This window comes from Vigna angularis, chromosome 3, assembly GCF_016808095.1.
Source record: "Vigna angularis cultivar LongXiaoDou No.4 chromosome 3, ASM1680809v1, whole genome shotgun sequence".
Taxonomy (NCBI): domain Eukaryota; kingdom Viridiplantae; phylum Streptophyta; class Magnoliopsida; order Fabales; family Fabaceae; genus Vigna; species Vigna angularis.
In genome coordinates this window covers 34098042-34120576 of record NC_068972.1, presented here as the reverse complement: position 1 = coordinate 34120576, position 22535 = coordinate 34098042, and the positions used below count along the sequence as shown (strand labels likewise).

At 33.7% G+C, this 22535-nt stretch overlaps 2 protein-coding genes across 6 annotated transcripts in view; one reads left to right on the top strand and one right to left on the bottom strand.

The window, feature by feature from the left end:
• Window positions 1-16521, bottom strand: part of LOC108326621 (DNA mismatch repair protein MSH1, mitochondrial) — a 49688-nt gene extending 33167 nt beyond the window's left edge. For 2 of the 3 annotated variants that reach the window (XM_017560220.2, XM_052875227.1), the window contains exons 1-7: window positions 16301-16521; window positions 13978-14119; window positions 13746-13843; window positions 11737-11812; window positions 11149-11268; window positions 10995-11042; window positions 10804-10868 (exon numbers count right to left, since the gene is read on the bottom strand). In XM_017560220.2, the coding sequence (XP_017415709.1) occupies window positions 10804-10868; window positions 10995-11042; window positions 11149-11268; window positions 11737-11812; window positions 13746-13843; window positions 13978-14119; window positions 16301-16419 (668 nt within the window). In that variant the 5' untranslated portion in view covers window positions 16420-16521. The remainder of the gene's footprint in view (window positions 1-10803; window positions 10869-10994; window positions 11043-11148; window positions 11269-11736; window positions 11813-13745; window positions 13844-13977; window positions 14120-16300) is intronic. The other variant, XM_052875228.1, reaches the window with a different exon arrangement.
• Window positions 16522-21817: 5296 nt separating this feature from the next.
• LOC108325976 (uncharacterized) overlaps window positions 21818-22535 on the top strand; it is a 53671-nt gene continuing 52953 nt past the window's right edge. The window contains exon 1 of one of the 3 annotated variants that reach the window (XM_052874192.1): window positions 21818-22317. In XM_052874192.1, coding sequence (XP_052730152.1) covers window positions 22033-22317 — 285 coding nt within the window. In that variant the 5' untranslated portion in view covers window positions 21818-22032. The remainder of the gene's footprint in view (window positions 22318-22535) is intronic. The other 2 variants (XM_052874191.1, XM_017559159.2) reach the window with 2 other exon arrangements.

The following is a 22535-nucleotide window of genomic DNA, read 5'->3' as shown; positions in this document are numbered from 1 at the left end:
CTGCATGAACTGACTACCCACTCCAACTACAAAGGATAGATCTGGCCTTGTAATAGTGAGATAAATCAGTTTTCCAACCAGCCTCCTATACCTCTCTGGATCGGAGAATAATTCACCTTCTTCTGTCCTTAATTTCTGGTTTGGGTCCATGGGACTGTCTACCGGTTTACAATCAATCATGTTTGTTTCTTGTAATATATCAAGAGCATACTTCCTTTGGGAGATTACAACTCCATCTTTTGATTGTGCTACTTCAATGCCTAAGAAGTATTTGAGACTTCCAAGATCCTTGGTTTGAAAATGTCTACACAAGTACTCTTTTAGTTGAAATATTCCAACCGCATCATTTCCTGTAATGACAATATCATCAACATATACTACTAAGTAAACACATTTCCCGAAAGAAGAATGACAGTAAAAAACTGAATGGTCTGCTTCACTGCGTTTTAGCCCAAATTTTTGAACAATGGAGCTAAACTTTCCAAACCAAGCACGTGGGGATTGCTTGAGGCCATATAGAGATCGATGCAATTTGCATACCATACCAGACTCCCCCTAAGCAACAAACCCAGGAAGTTGCTCCATATAAACTTCTTCCTCAAGATCACCATGTAGGAAGGCATTCTTGATATCCAATTAAGGAAGTGGCCAATGATGAATGGTTGCAATGGCAAAGAAGAGGCGAATAGTAGTCATCTTGGCTACAAAAGAGAAAGTGTCACAATAATCAAGACCATAAACCTGAGTGTAACCTTTTGCAACAAGCCAAGCTTTGAGCCGATCAATTTGACCATCAGGACCAACTTTAACTGCATACACCTATCGACAACCAACCGCCTTTTTGCCTGGAGGAAGGGGTACCAGCTCCCAAGTAATACTGTGGTCAAGAGCCTGCATTTCTGCAATTAAATTAACAGGACAATTAGGGACAAAAAGGACTGAGTTGAGATTGAGGGAGGGAGACAAAGAAACATGACCGACTCCTTTGGAGGAAGTTTTAGATCCATTTGCAAGGGTTATGAAATGAGGTTTTTCTCGAAAGGAAATAGATGAGAACAAAGAGGTATTACCAGAAATGTGATCAGAAGCACCTGAGTCAATTACCCATGAATTTTGACCTTCCATAGATTCAGAAACGCAGGCTTGAGATGGTTGTGCCAAGTTGTTAGACTTTAACCTTAAATACTCTTGATATTCATCCTCAGAAAACATAGAAGTGGAAGTTTCAGTCTTCGAAGTGGAAGTTTCAGTCTTCGAAATATTGGCGGTTTTGGAAGGGAAACCATGTAAAGAGTAGCAATTCTCTTGAGTATGACCCATCCTTTTACAGTATGTGCATTGAGGACGTCCCCGACCTCCTCGTCCTCCTCCTCTAGTGCCACGTCCTCCTCTTCCTTGTGTGGCATCCATGACAGATGGTTCCACTAGTTCATGCGCTTCTTGAGTTTGAGGTACCGGGACACGCTGAAGGCGAGTGATCAATGGTTCCATAGAGGGGACCTCATGACTAGTTAGAAGTTGATCTCTGAGATGATCAAAATCGGGATGTAGGACACGAAGGATCAACACCATGTAAAATTTGTCTAGTTTCTTTTTAATATCCTCTAATGGGTCCACTTCCAAAAACATCCTGAGTTCTTCGAGAGCAGATTGGGCTTCAGCCATGAAGGACACCATATCATGGTCTGCCATTTTAAGAGATGCAAGCTTGTTCGTAGTGTCAGAGACGTTGAATATCGTTGGCATAAATGCTTTGGGCTTTCTTCCAAAAGGAGTGACAAGTTTTGAAAGCCCTCAAAGATACAAGAAGTTTGGGTTCCACTAATTGCCATAACAGGGCACACAACTGGAAATCTGCTTGTTTCCACTGATCAACTTTTTCAGTAGGCACATGGCTTCCATCTCGCTCAAGGTGGTCATAATGCCCTTGGCCAAGGAACCACATTTCAACAGCAGCAAACCATGATAGATAATTTTTTCCATTTAGCTTTTCGGAGGTAATTGATGGACTTCCGGAGAAAGAAAGAGTATTGCCAAACGCCATTTCTGAAGAAGACGAATAGTACCAGCGAGGAACAAGAAAACCCTAAGGGTTTAGACGAACGGAACTGTGACAGCGATGGACGACGGTGGCCGGCGACGGACGACGGCGGACGGTGGCCGGCGGCGGGCGGCGGCGGACGGTGGCGGGCGACGACGGACTGTGGTGCCGGACAGATATTACGAGACAGAAACCAGAGCGGGATCGATTCGCTCTGATACCAACTTGAGAATTAAACTGTAAAATAATTCTAGAGGGTTTGATTGATCCCTCTCACAATCTTCTATTTATAAGAATAAATTGATACAAAAGTACATGATAAATAGGGTAACCCTAGACACAATATAATCATGATAAATAGGTAATCCTAGACACAATATAATCATGATAAATAGAGTAACCCTTGACACAATATAATCATGATAAATAGGGTAACCCTTGACACAATATAATGATGACAAAATAGGATAAGTATCCTAACAGAATAGAAGAAAAATATTTTTTGTGATCTCTGTAACCTACAAATACTATGTAAATGGTGAATATGGTTATCAGGAAATACAATCACACCTTTATGCACCAACATGACAACATGAGTTGTTTCAACTAAAAGAATCAAACACAACCGATAAAATAAAAGTCTAAGGTCATTAAAATTTACCGGCGTTCATTTCAAGAAAAGAGAACTTTTACTTAGGCTATATCCATAGTTGACATGTGATCTCAGCCTATTTGTCATCCCTAGGATTGGATATATAGAGCAGGTGGTGATAGGACTACATGAGGCTATGTATGATAGACTTTATTTAATATTGCAATGGGAAAGTCATGAGATCAGATAAAATGAAAGTTGTGCAAGAGATTACACAGGCTCTCAGACTTTAGATAGTTGATACCATGTCAGAAAAACTTTTTCTGATATTATTCATAGAGGAGCAATTGCTCTTAAATAAAATACAAAAGACATAACAATTTAAAATACTAATTTATGATATAATCTATCCCTACAAATCAAGATCATTGATCCTGAACAAGAAATATAAAATATATTGTAAGCCTATTAATCCTCCTAACTATCCTCTTAAATATGGAATGCAATTAAATCTTCTAATTATGTAATAAAAACTGTACAGGGAAATATTAGCTGCGGCGTAAATCATGGGATTCTGACAGGAATCAACACTATTTTCAGACATGAACAAAGAAAAGTAAATCTGAACTTCTCTAATTTCACCAATCATACAATAAAAGATACAAAGGAGCACTCTCCTTCCCACTGAATTATTCCAGTTACAAAATTCAATTCTCTGAAACCGAACTCCCCCCACCAACCCCCCTTTTCCCCCTGGACTTTCTATAAAAGGAGACCTGACTGCTAGCGAACACTAGGCTGCAAAAACTACCTAACAACTGCATTTCTAGTTATTGTTTTTAAACATCTTGCTGTAATAAACTTGCACTCTTGTCTTACTGACAACATGTTTATATGCTTCCCAACACATTCACTACTAGTGTCTACCCCATAAATAGACTACCCACTGTCTACCTTAATTTTTATACCAAAATGGAGTTGTTGAACATAAACACCCCACATTGTGGAACTTGGTCTCACCCTCCTAGCTCAAGCATCATTACCCCTTAAAGTTTTGGGACCATGCAATTAAATCTTCTAATTATGTAAAAAAAACTGTACAGGGAAATATTAACTGCGGCATAAATCATGGGATTCTGACAGTCTTAAGATTGAAACTATAAAATAATTCTAGAGGGCTTAATTGATTCTCTCACAATCTTCTATTTATAAGAATAAATTGATACACAAGTACATGATAAATAGGGTAACCCTAGACACAATATAATCATGATAAATAAGGTAATCCTAGACACAATATAATCATGATAAATAGGGTAACCTTTGACACACTATAATGATGATAAAATAGGATAAATATCCTAACACTCCCCCCCAAGCGAGAGCATACAAATTGTATGTACCAAGCTTGGAACAAATAAACTCAATCCGAGGACCCCTTAATGACTTGGTCAATACATCTGCGAGTTGATCGTTTGACCCAATAAACTCAGTACATATTTCTTTGGTCAACAACTTTTCACGAACAAAATGACAATCAATTTCTATATGTTTAGTCCTCTCGTGAAACACTGGATTTGATGCAATGTGGAGAGCAGCTTGATTGTCGCAATACATCTTCATAGTATGGATGTCACAAAATTTAACCTCTTGAAATTGTTTCACCCATATAAGTTCACATGTTAGTGATGCCATCGTCCTATACTCGGCTTCCGCGGTTGATCGAGCTACTACATTCTGTTTCTTACTTTTCCATGAAATAATGTTTCCTCCCAGAAAAACACAATATCTTGTAGTAGACCGTCTATCAATAGGTGAACCTGCCCAATCTGTATCACAATACCCAGAGACCTGAATGCTTCCTTTATCTTCATATAACAATCCTTGCTCGGGAGCCTTCTTTACATACCTTAGAATGCGAATGAGAGCATTCCAATGGTCAACACATGGAGCCTGCATGAACTGACTAACCACTCCAACTACAAAGGATAGATTTGGCCTTGTAATAGTGAGATAAATCAGTTTTCCAACCAGTCTCCTATACCTCTCTGGATCGGAGAATAATTCACCTTCTTCTGTCCTTAATTTCTGGTTTGGGTCCATGGGACTGTCAACCGGTCTACAATCAATCATGCCTGTTTCTTGTAATATATCAAGAGCATACTTCCTTTGGGAGATTACAACTCCATCTTTTGATTGCGCTACTTCAATGCCTAAGAAGTATTTGAGACTTCCAAGATCCTTGGTTTGAAAATGTCTACACAAGTACTCTTTTAGTTGAGATATTCCAAGAGCATCATTTCCTGTAATGACAATATCATCAACATATACTAAACACATTTCCCGAGAGAAGAATGACAATAAAAAACTGAATGGTCTGCTTCACTGCGTTTTAGCCCAAATTTTTGAACAATGGAGCTAAACTTTCCAAACCAAGCACGTGGGGATTGCTTGAGGCCATATAGAGATCGATGCAATTTGCATACCATACCAGACTCCCCCTGAGCAACAAACCCAGGAGGTTGCTCCATATAAACTTCTTCCTCAAGATCACCATGTAGGAAGGCATTCTTGATATCCAATTGATGAAGTGGCCAGTGACGAATGGCTGCCATGGCAAAGAAGAGACGAATAGTAGTCATCTTGGCTACAGGAGAGAAAGTGTCACAATAATCAAGACCATAAACCTAAGTGTAACCTTTTGCAACAAGCCGAGCTTTGAGCCGATCAATTTCACCATCAGGGCCAACTTTAACTCCATACACCCATCGACAGCCAACCGCCTTTTTTCCTGGGGGAAGGGACACCAGCTCCCAAGTATTACTGTGGTCAAGAGCCTGCATTTCTGCAATCATAGCTTTTCGCCATCCAGGATGATCAAGTGCTTCTTTCACATTCTTGGGTATAACAACAGAGGACACTGAAGATAAAAGAGAAAAATAGGAGGGCGACAATCGATCATAGCTTAGAAAATTATAAATGGGATGAGGGTTTCGAGTGGAACGAGTACCTTTTCTGAGGGCAATAGGCCATGCTGAATCATTTGCACCAGGAGGCATGGGAGGAGGTGACGAGGGAGAAGAATCTGAAGTAGGAGATTCACCATTGTCTTTGGGAGGTGGACTATCCATTGGGGCCCTGTGTGGGATGATCTCAGTATGTGAAGAAACAGGTGTAGAAGGATTGTGATCAAGACTTGGAATGACAGAGACAGTGGAGCTATTTGACTCAGCCATTGGAATAGGAAGGACCTGCTGGAGGATAGAAACATCCTGAACAGATGGAGAGAAGTAAGGAGTCTGTTCAAAGAATGTGACATTGGCAGACATGTAATACTTCTTAGTTTCAGGAGAGTAACACCGATATCCTTTTTGAAGTCGAGAATAGCCTAAGAAGACACATTTGAGAGCGCGAGCGGAGAGTTTGTCTAGACCTGGAGACATGTCATGAACAAAACATACACAGCCAAACACTCGGGGAGATGTATGAAAGAGAGGATCATTAGGAAACAAAATGGAGAAAGGGACTTTATTATCAAGAGAGGAGAAGGGCATCCTATTAATAAGATAACATGCAGTTAAGATGGCATCCCCCAGTGATGGACAGGAATATGGGCACCAAGCAAAAGGGTACGAGCAGTTTCAACCAAGTGTCTGTTTTTTCGTTCTGCTATACCATTTTGCTGTGGTGTATGAGGACAAGTAGACTGATGTAAGATACCATGGGAACTCAAAATGGCAGAAAAGGAGATGAGAAATACTCTTTTGCATTATCACTTCTTAATATTTTGATTACTTGACCAAATTGATTCTTGATTTCATTCATAAAGGATGTAAAGATAGCTAACAATTCAGAACGATTTTTCATAAGATAAACCCAAGTATATCTTGAATATTCATCAATAAAGGTAACAAAATATCTAAAACCAAAGGAGGAGATACGACTAGGTCCCCATATATCAGAATGGATGATAGAAAAACTAGAATTACATATTGATTGAGACCTTTTAGGAAAGAAAGATCTAACATGTTTTCCTAATTGACATGACTCACATTCTAAGGTTTGGAGACCACTAAGTTCAGGACACATCTTTTTTAATTTGGACAAATGAGGATGGCCAAGTCGATCATGTAGCACTTTAGGATTAGGAGCAGCAACACAGGACACCCTTGGACGAGATCCAAAATGGTATAATCCGCCAGCTTAATATCCTTCTCCAATCTGTCTCCCCCGAACCACGCTCCTGTATAACAAAAGATTTATGATCAAAGGTTATTGAACAATGTAACATTTTAGTCAACTGGCTTAAGGAAATTAAATTAAAAGGACAATTAGGGACAAAAAGGACTGAGTTGAGATTGAGGGAGGGAGACAAAGAAACATGACCGACTCCTTTGGAAGAAGTTTTAGATCCATTTGCAAGGGTTATGAAATGAGGTTTTTCTCGAAAGGAAATAGATGAGAACAAAGAGGTATTACCAGAAATGTGATCAGAAGCACCTGAGTCAATTACCCATGAATTTTGACCTTCCATAGATTCAGAAACGCAAGTTGTTGATGTATTGGGAGATTGAGATGGTTGTGCCAAGTTGTTAGACTTTAACCTTAAATACTCTTGATATTCATCCTCAGAAAATATAGAAGTGGAAGTTTCAGTCTTCGAAGTGGAAGTTTCAGTCTTCGAAATATTGGCGGTTTTGGAAGGGAAACCATGTAAGGAGTAGCAATTCTCTTGATTATGACCCATCCTTTTACAGTATGTGCATTGAGGACGTCCCCGACCTCCTCGTCCTCCTCCTCTAGTGCCACGTCCTCCTCTTCCTCGTGTGGCAACCATGACAGATGGTTCCACTAGTTCATGCGCTTCTTGAGTTTGAGGTACCGGGACACGCAGAAGGCGAGTGGTCAATGTTTCCATAGAGGGGACCTCATTACTAGTTAGAAGTTGATCTCTGAGATGATCAAAATCGGGATGTAGGGCACGAAGGATCAACACCATGTAAAATTTGTCTAGTTTCTTTTTTATATCCTCTAATGGATCTACTTCCAAAAACATCCTAAGTTCTTCGACAGCAGATTGGGCTTCAGCTATGAAGGACACCATATCATGGTCTGCCATTTTAAGAGATGCAAACTTGTTCGTAGTGTCATAGAGACGTTGAATATCGTTGGCATAAATGCTTTGGGCTTTCTTCCAAAAGGAGTGACATGTTTTGAAAGCCCTCAAAGATACAAGAAGTTTGGGTTCCACTGATTGCCATTACAGGGCACACAACTGGAAATCTGTTTGTTTCCACTGATCAGCTTTTTCAGTAGGCACATGGCTTCCATCTCGCTCAAGGTGGTCATAATGCCCTTGGCCAAGGAATCACATTTCAACGGCAGCAGACCATGATAGATAATTTTTTCCATTTAGCTTCTCGGAGGGAATTGATGGACTTCCAGAGAAGGAAAGAGTACTGCTAGACGCCATTTCTGAAGAAGACGAATAGTACTAGCGAGGAACAAGAAAACCCTAAGGGTTTAGACGAAGGAAACTGTGACAGTGATGGACGACGGTGGCCGGCAATGGCGGGCGGTGGCCGGACGGTGAACGGTGGCCGGCGGCGGGCAGCGGCAGACGATGGCGGGCGACGAAGAACTGTGGCGCCGGACAGATATATATTACGAGACAGAAACCAGAGCGGGATCGACCCGCTCTGATACCATCTTAAGATTGAAACTGTAAAATAATTCTAGAGGGCTTAATTGATCCCTCTCACAATCTTCTATTTATAAGAATAAATTGATACACAAGTACATGATAAATAGGGTAACCCTAGACACAATATAATCATGATAAATAAGGTAATCCTAGACACAATATAATCATGATAAATAGGGTAACCTTTGACACACTATAATGATGATAAAATAGGATAAATATCCTAACAGACAGGAATCAACACTATTTTCAGACATGAACAAAGAAAAGTAAATCTGAACTTCTCTAATTTCACCAATCATACAATAAAAGATACAAAGGAGCACTCTCCTTCCCACTGAATTATTCCAGTTACAAAATTCAATTCTCTGAAACCGAACTCCCCCCACCAACCCCCATTTTCCCCCTGGACTTTCTATAAAAGGAGACCTAACTGCTGGCGAACACTATGCTGTAAAAACTACCTAACAACTGCATTTCTAGTTATTGTTTTTAAACATCTTGCTGTAATAAACTTGCACTCTTGTCTTACTGACAACATGTTTATATGCTTCCCAACACATTCACTACTAGTGTCTACCCCATAAATAGACTACCCACTGTCTACCTTAATTTTTATACCAAAATGGAGTTGTTGAACATAAACACCCCACATTGTGGAACTTGGTCTCACCCTCCTAGCTCAAGCATCATTACCCCTTAAAGTTTTGGGACCATGCATTGACTACTAATGTCTACCTCATAAATAGACTACTCACTTCCTACCTTAATTTTGATATCCCTAACCCTAAATTGTTTGCTCAAAATCCTGATTATACATTTTTTATGGATTTTTACTATGCCTATTTTACTCCTGAGAATGCATTTTCCTAAGGTACTCTATTTCCAACAAAGGATACAAGTGTCTAGCCTCCAATGGTTAATATTTACAAAGATATTATATTTAATGAGCTAAGATTTCCCTATCTCCATATTTCACAGTCTATTTTCCACTTTTCTAAACTCAGTCAATTCCCATTCCCTCACTGTATCACCAAAATGCCCTCCTTCATCTTGTCAACCCTCTTAATCTAGTTTCTTCTCCTGCCTATTCTCCCTTCCCTCCCCCCAGTTCCTGTCACTCATTCAATGTCTGTCCAACCTATGCAAAGGGCTAAATTTGGTTTTGTAAAGCCTAAGATTCATCCTACTGTTCTACGCACCCATATGGAACCAAAAAGCCCCGAAATCCTACTTGGTTGGAACTTGGAAGCAATAAAAGTTGAATATAATGCTTTAATTGGCAATGGCACCTGGCCTTTGGTTAAGTTACCTCCTCACAACAATCTCACTGGTTGATGTTGAAGATTCCACTCCCACATCATTCAGAGCATGGTAGTCAACATCATGTTCCAACTACAACAATTGAACGACTCTACATTTCTGTCATGTCACAGCAAGTTCATTCATGTTCTGAATCACTGCTGAGCAGAATAGGTAGAATCGCCATGCAGAATCATAAATGTAATTTTAGGTACTGTGTATTATATTCAGGAATCAAGAATTTAGATATATAGGAAAACCTGTCAATTAGATAATAAATGCAGAAAGGAAAATACTTGAGAATTAAACTGTAAAATAATTCTAGAGGGCTTAATTGATCCCTCTTATAATCTTCTATTTATAAAAATAAATTGATACAAGAGTACATGATAATTAGGGTAACCTTAGACACAATATAATCATGATAGGATAACCTAGACACGATATAATCGTGATAAATAGGATAATCCTAGACACAATATAATCATGATAAATAGGGTAACCCTAGACATAATATAATAATGATAAATAGAGTAACCCTAGACATAATATAATCATGATAAATAGGGTAAATATTCTAACAAAAATAAATAAGAAAGGATAGATTTGATTTTGACCACAAAAAATCAAATCAGAATTACCTTTGGACACTAATTATTTCGAATAAGATCAAATTAGAATAATCTGATTAATTATTCAATCTTCTAGAAAATAAAATTCAGTTGTCAACTAATTCCTAATACAGACATACAGGTGCCAACAGTAGAAATAGTAGAATCAGAGAGTTTACTGAGTTTGTGTGGATCATCTTTTTATGTGCCAACTTTCAGCATTGGGTCAAGTTTCACTTCTTTTTTTCATTTTGAGCCTCTACAAACCTACTAAGCCCATGATCCCTGGAGGGATCAAGGTATGCAGAACCCAAGTGAAACAACTGGGCCAAATGACCAATCAGAGTAAACCTAAAGAACAAGGGGCTGAGCTATTCTTGCTGGTTGAAATAGAAACCTATGATTATCAAGCATGTCCTTGAAGTCAACCAATATGACATTATAATAATTAGCAAAATGAAAGTTTATTTTACTCTAATAACCACAGCAAACTCTATCAATTGACCACAGAAATCCATAGAGACCACTGGCTTTGAGAGAGTATTGTACTAACCCAGATATAAACCGACGTTTCCTGGATCGAGCTTGAGTTGGGCCCTGAACTTCCTCCACGATGCACTGTGCAGATCAAGATTAATTAGCAACAAGTATTCATAAAACGGTAACATGGCAAGTAAACAACAAAGTAATGAAACCTTTAAAAGGTGAAAAAAGTATAGAATACTATTTAATTGTTGCACTCACCACTGAATAACCATTTTGAGTTAGATCATCTAAAGTTTGTCGAAGATTCTATGACAAACAAAAGAAGAAAGTTGTTATATATATAAGAAAGTCAGCAAAATATTTCATATATATTTAAAATCCATGAGAAAATAACATAGTAAAATGTCAATACCATAACAGGACAACCAGCCCTTGGAACACAATCTGATTGGAGACCACCACAGGGATTTAAACCAGCATATTCAACAAGCACACAAGCATCTATTCCCCAAGCTTCATAGAATTCCCCAACCTTAGCAGTAATTAGAAAATATATGAATTAATACATGACACAAACAGAATATTTACTTCATGAGGGATAGAAATGGAATACTACAAAACCAACGAAGAGAAAACAGAAATTTTATCAAGAATTGGGAAGGGGAAATGCATATTTAGTCCTAGTATTTTCAGTGAAACATGGACAAGGTCTTTATACTTTCGTATCAATAAACAAAGTCCTCGAACTACAAAAAAAAATGTGAATTTAATCCCTCATTTCTTATAATGTATAAAGTTTCCTAAATTTACGAGGGACTAAATGCATCTAAATTTGAGGACTAAATTCATCAACACAAAGGTACATAGATTAAACCATGTTTAACCAAAAGTATAGCCACTGAAAACACATTATTCCCAATAAATAATCATGCTCCCTTCAAACTAAATTTATAAGACCACCAATACTAAATTCTCAATGAATGGCATAACTATTACTTACTCTGCAGAGTAATACTTGACGTGGAAATTTTGACTTGAACTGCAACATTTCCCAGTTGAGTGTTCCTTCCTTTACACTAAACACGGAGATTCATCATACCACCATTCCTCAGATTACAAAAATAAGGGAGTTCAAATGTGTTTGAACAATAGCCTATAATGCTAAGAATAAAGGATTATTATAGACAGTCATATATGCATTCTTGATGACATTGGTCCAATAGTTGTGTTCTTGAATCTGAACAGAAGAACATTGCAACAGAAGAACGGACTTTCTGCTGAATTTATGGGAGCTATTCATGCCATTAAGTATGCAAGAAGTGTCAGATTTAGAAGTCTCTGGTTGGAATGTGATTCCTATCTTCAATAGGTTGTACCATGGCCTATCAAAGGGCGTTGGAGAAAATGTGTAAAGTTTTGTCGTGGTATTGAGTTTAAGGTGTCCCATATATTTCGAAAAGGAAATCATTGTGCAGATAAGTTAGCCACCTTAGACCTATCAACCAGAGAGGGGATTAAATGTTATACGACTATGCCAACTTTTATAACTTTGGACTTCTTTCATAATAAATGTAAGTTTAGCTCATGGATTGCCTTATAGCTAACTAGCTTGTTCTTTGGTCATGGGTTTTGGTTTGGTCCCTCCATGAGTTTTGTCTTTCTATTTTTCTCATTTTTAATGATATCTTTGTAAACTTATATAAAAGTAAGGGAAATAAATATTTTTATTAAGAATTGAACAGAAGTGAAGAATAATGCCAAACGATATACATAAAGTCCTATGGAATTTGTTGGAATTGTAGTCAAGATCACAAGACAATCATGGAATAGTGTGACTCCTCCATTTAGCACACCTTGTTTGATTCAATGCACACACAAGATCATGCCAAAGTGGAAGATCATGAGATCACGGATGAAGATTGTGAAAGCATTTCGATAGAAAATCAACTGAAATGTAGATGTGGATAGACAATCTAGTCAAAGGTTGGTTGGAAAATTGATATACTTGTCACACACTAGATTCGACATTGCCTATGTTGTAGGGGTTGTAAGTCAATTCTTGTATAATCCAAAGGAGACTCGACTCAAAGGTGTTTATCATATTCTACAATACTTGAAGGAAATCATGGAAAAGGAATTATATTTACAAAAGGGAACGAGATGTGATCTTAGAAGCCTACAAAGATGCTAACTATACAGGTCCAATAGACAACAAAAGATCTACCTTTGGATATCACACTTTTCTTATAGAAATTTTGGCAACTTGGGGGAACAATAAACAAAAAGGTTGTTGTGAGATCAAGTGCGGAGGTAAGTTTAGAACAATGACATTAGGGATTTGTGAAATACTATGGTTAAAGAAAATTTTAGAAGACCTGAAGATTGATCTAAAGTTGAAGTAGATCGACACTTATAGGAAAAATTCGATAATAAGACAATATGTACACCATTTGTATCCTCTAGAAATTAACTTGCAGAGGAATTGAAAATAGGAGCTAAGTGGTGCTACATTCCAGTCTATTATTAAAATGTTGGGAATGGATGACATCCACTCACTAACTTGATGGGCGAGTGTGAGAATCCCTCAATTTATATTGCAGATAATATTTCTCTGTACACTTTTAATTACATAATTAGGAGATTTAATTACATTCCACAATTAAGAGTATAATTTGGAGGATTAATAGGTTATATTTATTGTACAAGATCATTGGTTTTGATTTATAGGGATAGATTATATTCATCATTCGTACATGAACTAAACTGAAGAATGATTCAGAGAAATTGAACTGAAAATGAACTGATATCTAATTATCTCATCACACATAAAAATAGGAGTACCAATCATAAACTAGGATGTTCCATTATTAAGTCTTTGAATTCTATTTAAGAACAATTGCTCCTCTATGAATAACGAAACAACAATTGATGTTTTCGTATTGTTTTGTTATAAAAAAACCAAAAGAAATGCATAAAGTAGTAATTTTAATTTCATTAGTGCGCACTCACCTTCCATTTTTCAATTTGGAATCCAGGCCAAGCAAATTAGAAAATTCAAGTTTTTCAATTAGTTGGATAGTTGAAAACTTTTTGCACATTTGCAACCTCTGCCATAATTTGAGAAGGAAATAAAAGTCAAAATGAAGTTTTATTGTAAATAAGACTTTATAAACAGACTAACAAAGTTCAGGAACAGTTATTTTTGCTTTAACCAAATGCAAAAAAGAGTAGATAGACCTACCTCCTTCCACCACAATATGTGAGGAAGATCTTTATCATCTAAACCGTTCTTTGATACTTTTGGCTTCTTGGTAGTCCTACTACTCCCCCTTGAAACCTTGTTTTCCATATAACCCGATACATTCTTTACACATCTATTTATTCTGTTCAATAAGAAGTTTCACATTTTACATGTCATACAACAAAAAACTAGATATTTACATAATTAGAATTTCACCAAGTCAAGCAAATATTAGATCAACGTTTATGCTGGTGATGCAACCTTTCTCCAATCAACATTTAGTTCCTTGGTGTTTTAAGAATCATTTGAAGAATATGTTTTATCAACCTAAGAGAATTAGATTTCATGTGTCTCAAACATATAGGGAAAGAGGGAAACTATTATGTTGATGAATAGGCTTCTTTTAGGGTTAGACACAGATGTACTAGGTGGTGGGATCTTATTCCTGTTTTTGTTCAGTTTGATCTCTATAAGAATAGATGGAATCTACCTAATTATAGGTTTTTTATTGAGTGGCTTTCGGTATAGTCCCTCATTCAATTATATTTTTTTATTTTTCTATTGTACTTGGATATGCTGCAAACGATTAACATAACATGGAGTGCCCACCTAGTTGGAATTGCAAATTCAATAGTGATTTCTTATATACCTTATTTGCTTCACACTTTGCACAATAACATAAAAAGCAAGAAGGATGTAGCTAGAATGAACCCAAGGTCCAAAACCACTATTAGCATCAATAACTCTTGCTAACTCATGAGATGTTGTTCAAACACCAAAATCTCACACGAGATCTTTATGACTTTTACCATGTCTCTAAACTAGAACTCAATAGAAGACTGCTTGCGTTAGTTTTACACCTTCATACGAAATTTAAAAAACCAAAAAAGAAAAATGTTAAATTCGATTACACCATCCTTTTTACAAATTTTCAAGTACAATGTTTAGCGCAAAAAAATTAAGCAGTAAAGATGAATGATATTCATAAAACCTAATAACTACCCCCTTGTCCCAATGCAATTGAAGCTATTTTCACAAATTAAGAATAACAATAAATATATCACTCATTGAAACAATTTTACTCAAATCATCTTATCCTCTCAATAAATACATTACTTTTATAAGCAAATATAAACATTCTCCTTATGAACATTTGGGGGAGAATAGAAATTAAAATAATAATGGGTGAGTTTATGTATTTTTGTTTTTGTTTGTCTGTCTAGCATGTTTATTTAAAAAATAAGCACTTCTCTACATTTTAAGAACCAAATTATTAAGATAGTATAATTTAAACCTAACACAACCTCATTTATATATTGTAATTTGTCACTACTTTTAATCGACGTCAAATCTCCAACACACTTCCTGACGCAATGAACTTCATGAGTGTGGAATTAGATATTTGTGGGTGATAGTCCTAAAGCGGTGGCATAATTGTCCAAATGAACTTCACTAGGTTTTGCTCTAAATGGCTTACTTACCATATTAAGATAGTGAAATTTAAATCTAACTCAGTTTCACTTATATATTATGATGTTGTCTTATTCTTAATCGATACGAGATCTCCAACACAAATATTAGGTGAGTTTGTTTGTAGTATTCTTTACAAAAAAACTTACTCAATAAAATAAAAGCTCAATAAAATAAAAGCTTTATGCTTTTGTCATCCAATAGTCTGTTCTGCTTATTTATAAAAATAAGCAATTTTATGCTTATTTTAATAAGTAAATTGTATTTGCTTCTCAAATTACTGATTATTTTAAAAATTGCTTATTTCAAAAATATTTATTCTAATTTTAAACAAACTGGCCACATCTATTTTCTTAAATGGGCTTTTTTTTTCTCAAATTGCTTATTTCAAAAACACTTACTTTACCTTAACCAAACACTATTTAATCGAAAACTTAAAATATCTATCACATTAGAATCTTTCTCTTACGGGTAAAACTGGAATCACTTTTAGACCGAGATCAAGGAAGTATAAAAGTCAGTTTTCAACAAAAAAGGTTTCTGCAAGAACTAAATAATATAGATTTTTGTTGTAGCCATGCGATGTATCACTGGTTTGATGAATGATTAATCTTTACTGAAGAATAAAGAATAAAGAATACAAGTGAGTTCATAAACATAATATGTAGGTTAAAGTGAGTGTCACACCTAATCACGTTTCGAGACACATATTGTAGATAATACAATGTTAAAGTGTAGTTCTAAATACAATGTTTTGACAGATAAAGTGAATATTCACCAAATAATCTGATAAAATACTAAATACAAATTCTATATGACAAAATATGAAACGAAAAACACAAGAAAATATTACCGGAGGAAGCGAGAGGGAACACATGAAATGAAAATGGGAAATGGCGAATGAGAGAAGTGCAAAAGAGAGCGGCAACGAGGCAGGAAAACGGCGACGTTTCTAGTGACTACCCTGTACATTGCGTGAAGGGTAGAGAGAGAGTGCAAGCACAGTGAGTTCCCGCCACAGACACGAAGGGAAGGGTTTTAACTAAAAAGAAAAGAGGAAACCAAAACGATATTTAGAACGCCACCGCGTCTCAACGAGTGTTTGTCGTCTTTTTCAAAAGTAAATAATTTTTCTTTTTAAATTGGCCATTTAAAATAATTTTTTATTTAAATAAATCTTGATTTTTGGGCTTGGATTTCAAATATTCTAAAAAAATTCAAATGTATAGTATTTAAATTATTTATGATTAAATTCTTCTTATTTTTTAAATAGTTTGTTTGAAAAGTAATTAAGATATTTTATATTTGAATTTTTTTGTTTTGATTAAACAATTTAATTTTTCTTTTAAATAAAATCTTGTTTTAAAAATATTTGAATAACACAAGTTCGTCTTGGCCTTTAATTCGAACTTACTCGTTTCAGTCCTTAGTTTTTGTCAACCCATTTTAATTTTTAGTCTGGTCTAATCGTCTCGATATTTAATTTAGACAAATTTATTTTGATTTTGGGCCTACATTAATTTGTCTTAATCTTTCATTTAGGTCTAGTCATCTCGACTTTTTTCCTAACTTATTTTTTGACTTTCAACCTAGTTGATTTATCTTGACTTTCAACTTGATTAAATTAACTCGACTTTCGACATGTGCTGAATTAGCCTGACTTTCATGTTGACTCAACTTGACTTTTAGTTCAATCGACTCATATTAACTTTTAACTTTAGTTATTTTATCTCAAAATTCAATCCTAACCAAATTCATTCGACTTTCGATCCAAATAAAATCAAATTGAACTTTTAACTCGAGTTGAACTTTAAACTCAAACCTACTTGATTGAACTTTTAGTATAAGTTGACTCGACTAAACTTTCAATTTAGATCGAGTCACCATTGTTTTCGTGAGTAGAGTGAGAAAATTTTAAAATTCACTCACCTTTCAAAATTCATTTATTTTATTGATTTGAAATACTTTTCAAAATTATTTTAATTTCATTTTCTTTATAATTACTAATTAAACTAGTGAAAAAATATATGTTACATGTGCTCAATATTTTTGAAATAAAAAAATTATAATTATAAAAATAAAATAAAAAATCATTTTTATAATTTAATTACAAATAGTTTTAATTTATTTAATAGATGATTTTTATTTATTTAATTTAGAAAAATGGTTAAATTTAAAAATCAATAAATTCAAATAAAATGATAACTTGAAAAATAAAAGTGAAAAGAACCAACGAAAAAATTTGTATATATAAGTCATTTTAGTGTAAAAGAATTTAAATTCTTCAAGTAAATAAAATGTCATTTTAAATTATCTCGTCCAAACTCAGCATTAACAATGTTGAATCCGATATGGCAGCATTTTGACAGCCTCGATTCTTGGTGAAAACAAGTTTTGTTCAAGATTTACTCACCTTTAAGTCGATCTATACTAATTAATGTGGAACCAAGTCTAGAAGCACTAAAATGTAAAAATAAATAGGTTGTGTATCAGTGAAAGGGCAATGAATTGACGAAAAACTTATTTCAAAAACAAAAATATCCTCTTAAAAATAAAACTTCCTCACTCGCTTAAGAGACTATTTTAGGAGACAATAATAAATGCTTAAGTATTAAAAAACTTAAATTACAATATAAAAGAGATGAACGAGTGAATAGAAGTAAAAAAGTATATGAAAAAAAAATGTAATGACTAATAGAATAAGTAAATATTTATAATATTTTAGAGGATCAATAATAAGTGGGACATACATAAGTGTAAAAAACATTATTATTTGTTGTGAGGCTACGAACAAAGGTAAAGTTTATTGTAAATTGTGTCATGTGAGATACTTTGAAAAATTATACATTCCACACTCCAAATATATTATTATGCTTAGGTTAATAGCATGTGTAAAATTTGTATGAAATATTAATATTTTTAAAATTATGGAAAATTGGTATTTATGATAATATAAATAAAATATAGTTTATAATAAACTAAATTCAATTAATATATTTGTTAATTTGTTATTATATTTTAAGTTTATTTTATTTGTTGTTATAGTATCGTGTTCACGTAAACTTTTAAATATTGTGATAACAGATAAAGTGTACTAATTCAATATTATTTTTTATTCTCATACTCACAAGATATTATTTATTGACTTGACTATCAAAGTACCAGTGAGTGGACTTAGATTAATATGACAAAATTCTGATAAGAACATTTGGTGTCCACCGTGGGATGAGATAAAATTTATCAAACTTTTACATTTTATACTATCATCACCTTGTGTAAAAGATATTTAATCACAATCAATAATCATCTTGCTCGTAGTATCATGAACATTTATGATCAAAATTTTGCAAAGCATTTAAGGAGTGTTAGTTTCATACTCCATCTATTTTCTATATTAAATTATTTTTTATGATGAGTATTTTATTAAAAAAATTGTGGATATATAATTGTGTCAATCAAAGTTTGCAATCAAATACCAACCACTTGTGAAGCTTTTAAACCAATTTGTGCACTGATCAAAGTTCAAAAGGCAATTGCAACTTTAAAACTATAAATTCTCCTCTCTCTCATCAAAACTTGGAGTTCTCCAACAAGGGCGCGATAGTTTGGCTGTTGAGAGCATAATACACCAACTTGGAGATGAAGTTGTGATGAAACTCAAAATGATGATAACTTATAAATCAATCTCAACCACAAAATCCTATATGTATAAGAATGTTGAATAAATGATCAACCTTGTGCAAAAGGTACCAGAAAAAACTAGGGTGAAAAAAAGATGAAGACCGAGCGATATTCTATGGTAGAATATTAACATTATTGAAGATTTCTAAAGAAAATTTGTATAAAGGGACTGAGGAAAATTTTGTCTAAGAAGGGGGGATTGAGGAAAACTTTGTCTAGAAAGATTTTTTAACTTTATCTAATGTGACTCACTTCTCTCTTGGAAGTCTATTTAGTAAATCTTCAACAATATTTCTCTATAAAAAACTTATATACATCTCATAACTAGTAATTTTGTTAGTATTAGAATCAACTTACACCATCTTTCATTCAAAGTCCAAAATTTTACCAAAATCATCTCAAAAAAAGAAAATACTCATTATTAGTACTTAACAAAACAACACTTTGACAAAAAAACATAACAACTTCATACATAAAATACAAGAAGATGTAACAAAGCAAAATGTTACTCAATTATACAACATGAGAGTAAAAGAATGAGCTTATTCTCGAAAAAAAAAATATAAACTTGAAATTACTCATAATGCCACTTCTTCTAATGTTTTCCCGCTAAAAGTGCAGGAAGAAAACATAATTTGTAGGAAAAAAATCCTCAGAATTTTTTTATGTCTCACTAACATTTATAAATGTCACTATGACATTTTTCTAATGTAAACACAAAACGAGCTTCATATATATAGGAGAAAAACATTTGTTTTGTTAGATTAATTCACTTACCCTTTATATGCATCGATGAGATTAGACACCATTTGAAGAATGAGTTGTTGATTACAGACAAGTGTGCTTATTTTTTCTAATCGACTTGAAAGCATTGAGTTGTAGACAACGTGTTGATGCATTTGAAAAGTTTTCATAGAGTGGTGGACAATTATTGCTCGAGCATAACAGTAAATGAGTTTTAGGTATCTTGAAAAAGGTATTGTAAATGTGGAATTTGTTGAAATTGGAAAATTAAGCAAAACTTTAAAGAAGTTGATTTTGATCATGTCTGAAGAAGATGATATTAATGATGTATTACAACTTTCATTACATATGTTTTGTAGGTCTTGTACATAAATAAATTATAAGAATTAAAGTTTACTGCACAACCTAACCACTGGTGGAAAAATAACGTTCTGACTCCATCCACGGGCCGCTTGCTCTGACAATCTTCACACAGAAACCCTAACTCATAGATAGGGGCACCATCACGTTCTCAGTTGTAACACTTTATCACAAGAGCCACATCTTCATTCAATGTTTCCTTTCTCGCAATAAACACTCTCATTTTCACATATTCACTCATGTAACCATATACTTTATTTTAAAAGGTAAAAATAATTTAAAAAAATGTTTTAATTTTGTAATTTTATAATTTGTTATGAAAACATGGGTTTGTGTCAACTTATATTTTATAATAACAAAAAGCAATAAAATTATTATTATAATTTAAAAGTAAATGCAACTATTTTTTTTTTAAATTTTATTATAAATAATTTTTGTTTGTTTTGTAAATATTTTTCTATTGTAGACATTTATTTTAATTTAATAGAACGCTTAAGTTAAAAAACGATTAAATACAAAAAGTGATATCATCACTTGTAGTAATTTATATACAAGGAAAATCTCATTTATTAATGTTATAGATAAATAAATACTTTCAAATAAGGCTTACATAACTTCTTTTCCAAACAACAGCTATAAAACTTTTTTTAATACTTGTTTTGAGAAAAATGAGTATCCATGTTTTTAATTATTACATAATAATTTATCTTTATTTCAAAACTAATTAAATAATTATTTTTAAACTGAAAGTTAATGATTGTATATTTTTTATATTTAAATTATATAATAAAACTTGTTTTTAAATTATTTTCATTTTAAATTTTACTATTTTTAAGTCAGATAAATATTTATTTATATTTTATTTTATTTGAAGTCAGACGTTACTTTATCGTATAGATATTATTATATTTATTAAATAAATTCAAATTTTATTTTAAAAAGTAAATATTTAAAATTATTATATTATTAATCTATATTTTTTATAAGATTAAAAATTATTAATTTAAATGAAATTCAATAATATTATGAGTGTTAATTTAAAAATAATTTCAAAAATATTTGATATAAAACTAAATTTTAATATAAATACCAGTAAAATATTTATATAAATAATAAATTTGATTTTAATTTTGGAAAAAATATTATTATTTTATTTTAGAAAAAAATTGAGACAGAATTAACAGAATTAATTCATTTTAATTTAATAATTTTAATTAAAAGTGAAATAGACAAGAAAATACATACAATAACAAATAATTACGAAACAATGACATATTTTCACTAATTCAAAAGAATTATTTTTTTATATTGCGTTTCACGTTTCATAGTGGTTAACTATTAAATAATTCTTAGTTATTAAAAGTTAATCATAATTAGCGCATACGTCTTTTCGCTAGTTCAAAAGAATTATTTTTTTTATCACTGTGTTTCACGTTACATAATTTTTAGTTATTAAAAATTAATCATAATTAGAAAAAGAAAGTAATTTGTTTCTTCACGTGTAAAAGAAGCCCTTAAATTATAACATTAAACACACCTATATAAATAAAAAATAAAGGAATAAAAGCCGTAGAAAAGTGTCACCGTCCATGGAAAGAAACCTGTTGACATGCTTTCCAGAACTAACCAGAAACGAGCACACTTCTTCCCTTGGCTATACACGAAAATCCACTGTCTATTCTCAACCATTTACCCTTTCCATTCCTCTTAATTACACCTTTTGCCACTCCCTTCCTTCTATTTCTTCTATTAATGTTTATTATCTTTCTCTCTTCCCGCCTCTTGTAATGTAACAAGAAAATGTCCTCCGTCCAATTCCGTTACGCTCTCTCTCCTCTTTGTTCCACGCTTCCGCCTCCTCGCAGGCCAATATTTTCTCGCACCTTTCCTCCTCGTTTTCTCGGAAAATTGCGCGTTTTCTCGACCGCGCGGAGGAGGCGAGTTCCTTCAATCTGCTGCTCCTCAAAAACTGGTTCCCAGCTTCAGCGGGTTTCTGTTCCTGAGGACGATGATCGGCCTCCGTTCGATATCAATCTTGCGGTTATTCTCGCTGGTTTCGCTTTCGAAGCATACACAACTCCACCTGTACGTGTTCTTTTTGTTCTTTTCTGTAGAAAATAGAAGAAACTTTCGGGAATAGTGAAGCTGTGCTAATAGTTCATAATTGCAGTGCTAGAAGAGTTTTTTTTATTTAGTTTTTGGCTAAGGCTAAGATTATATTGATAGATCTTATTGTATATTTTATATTTATATATTGTTATAATAATATTAATAATATTGAATATAATAATATTAATATTAAT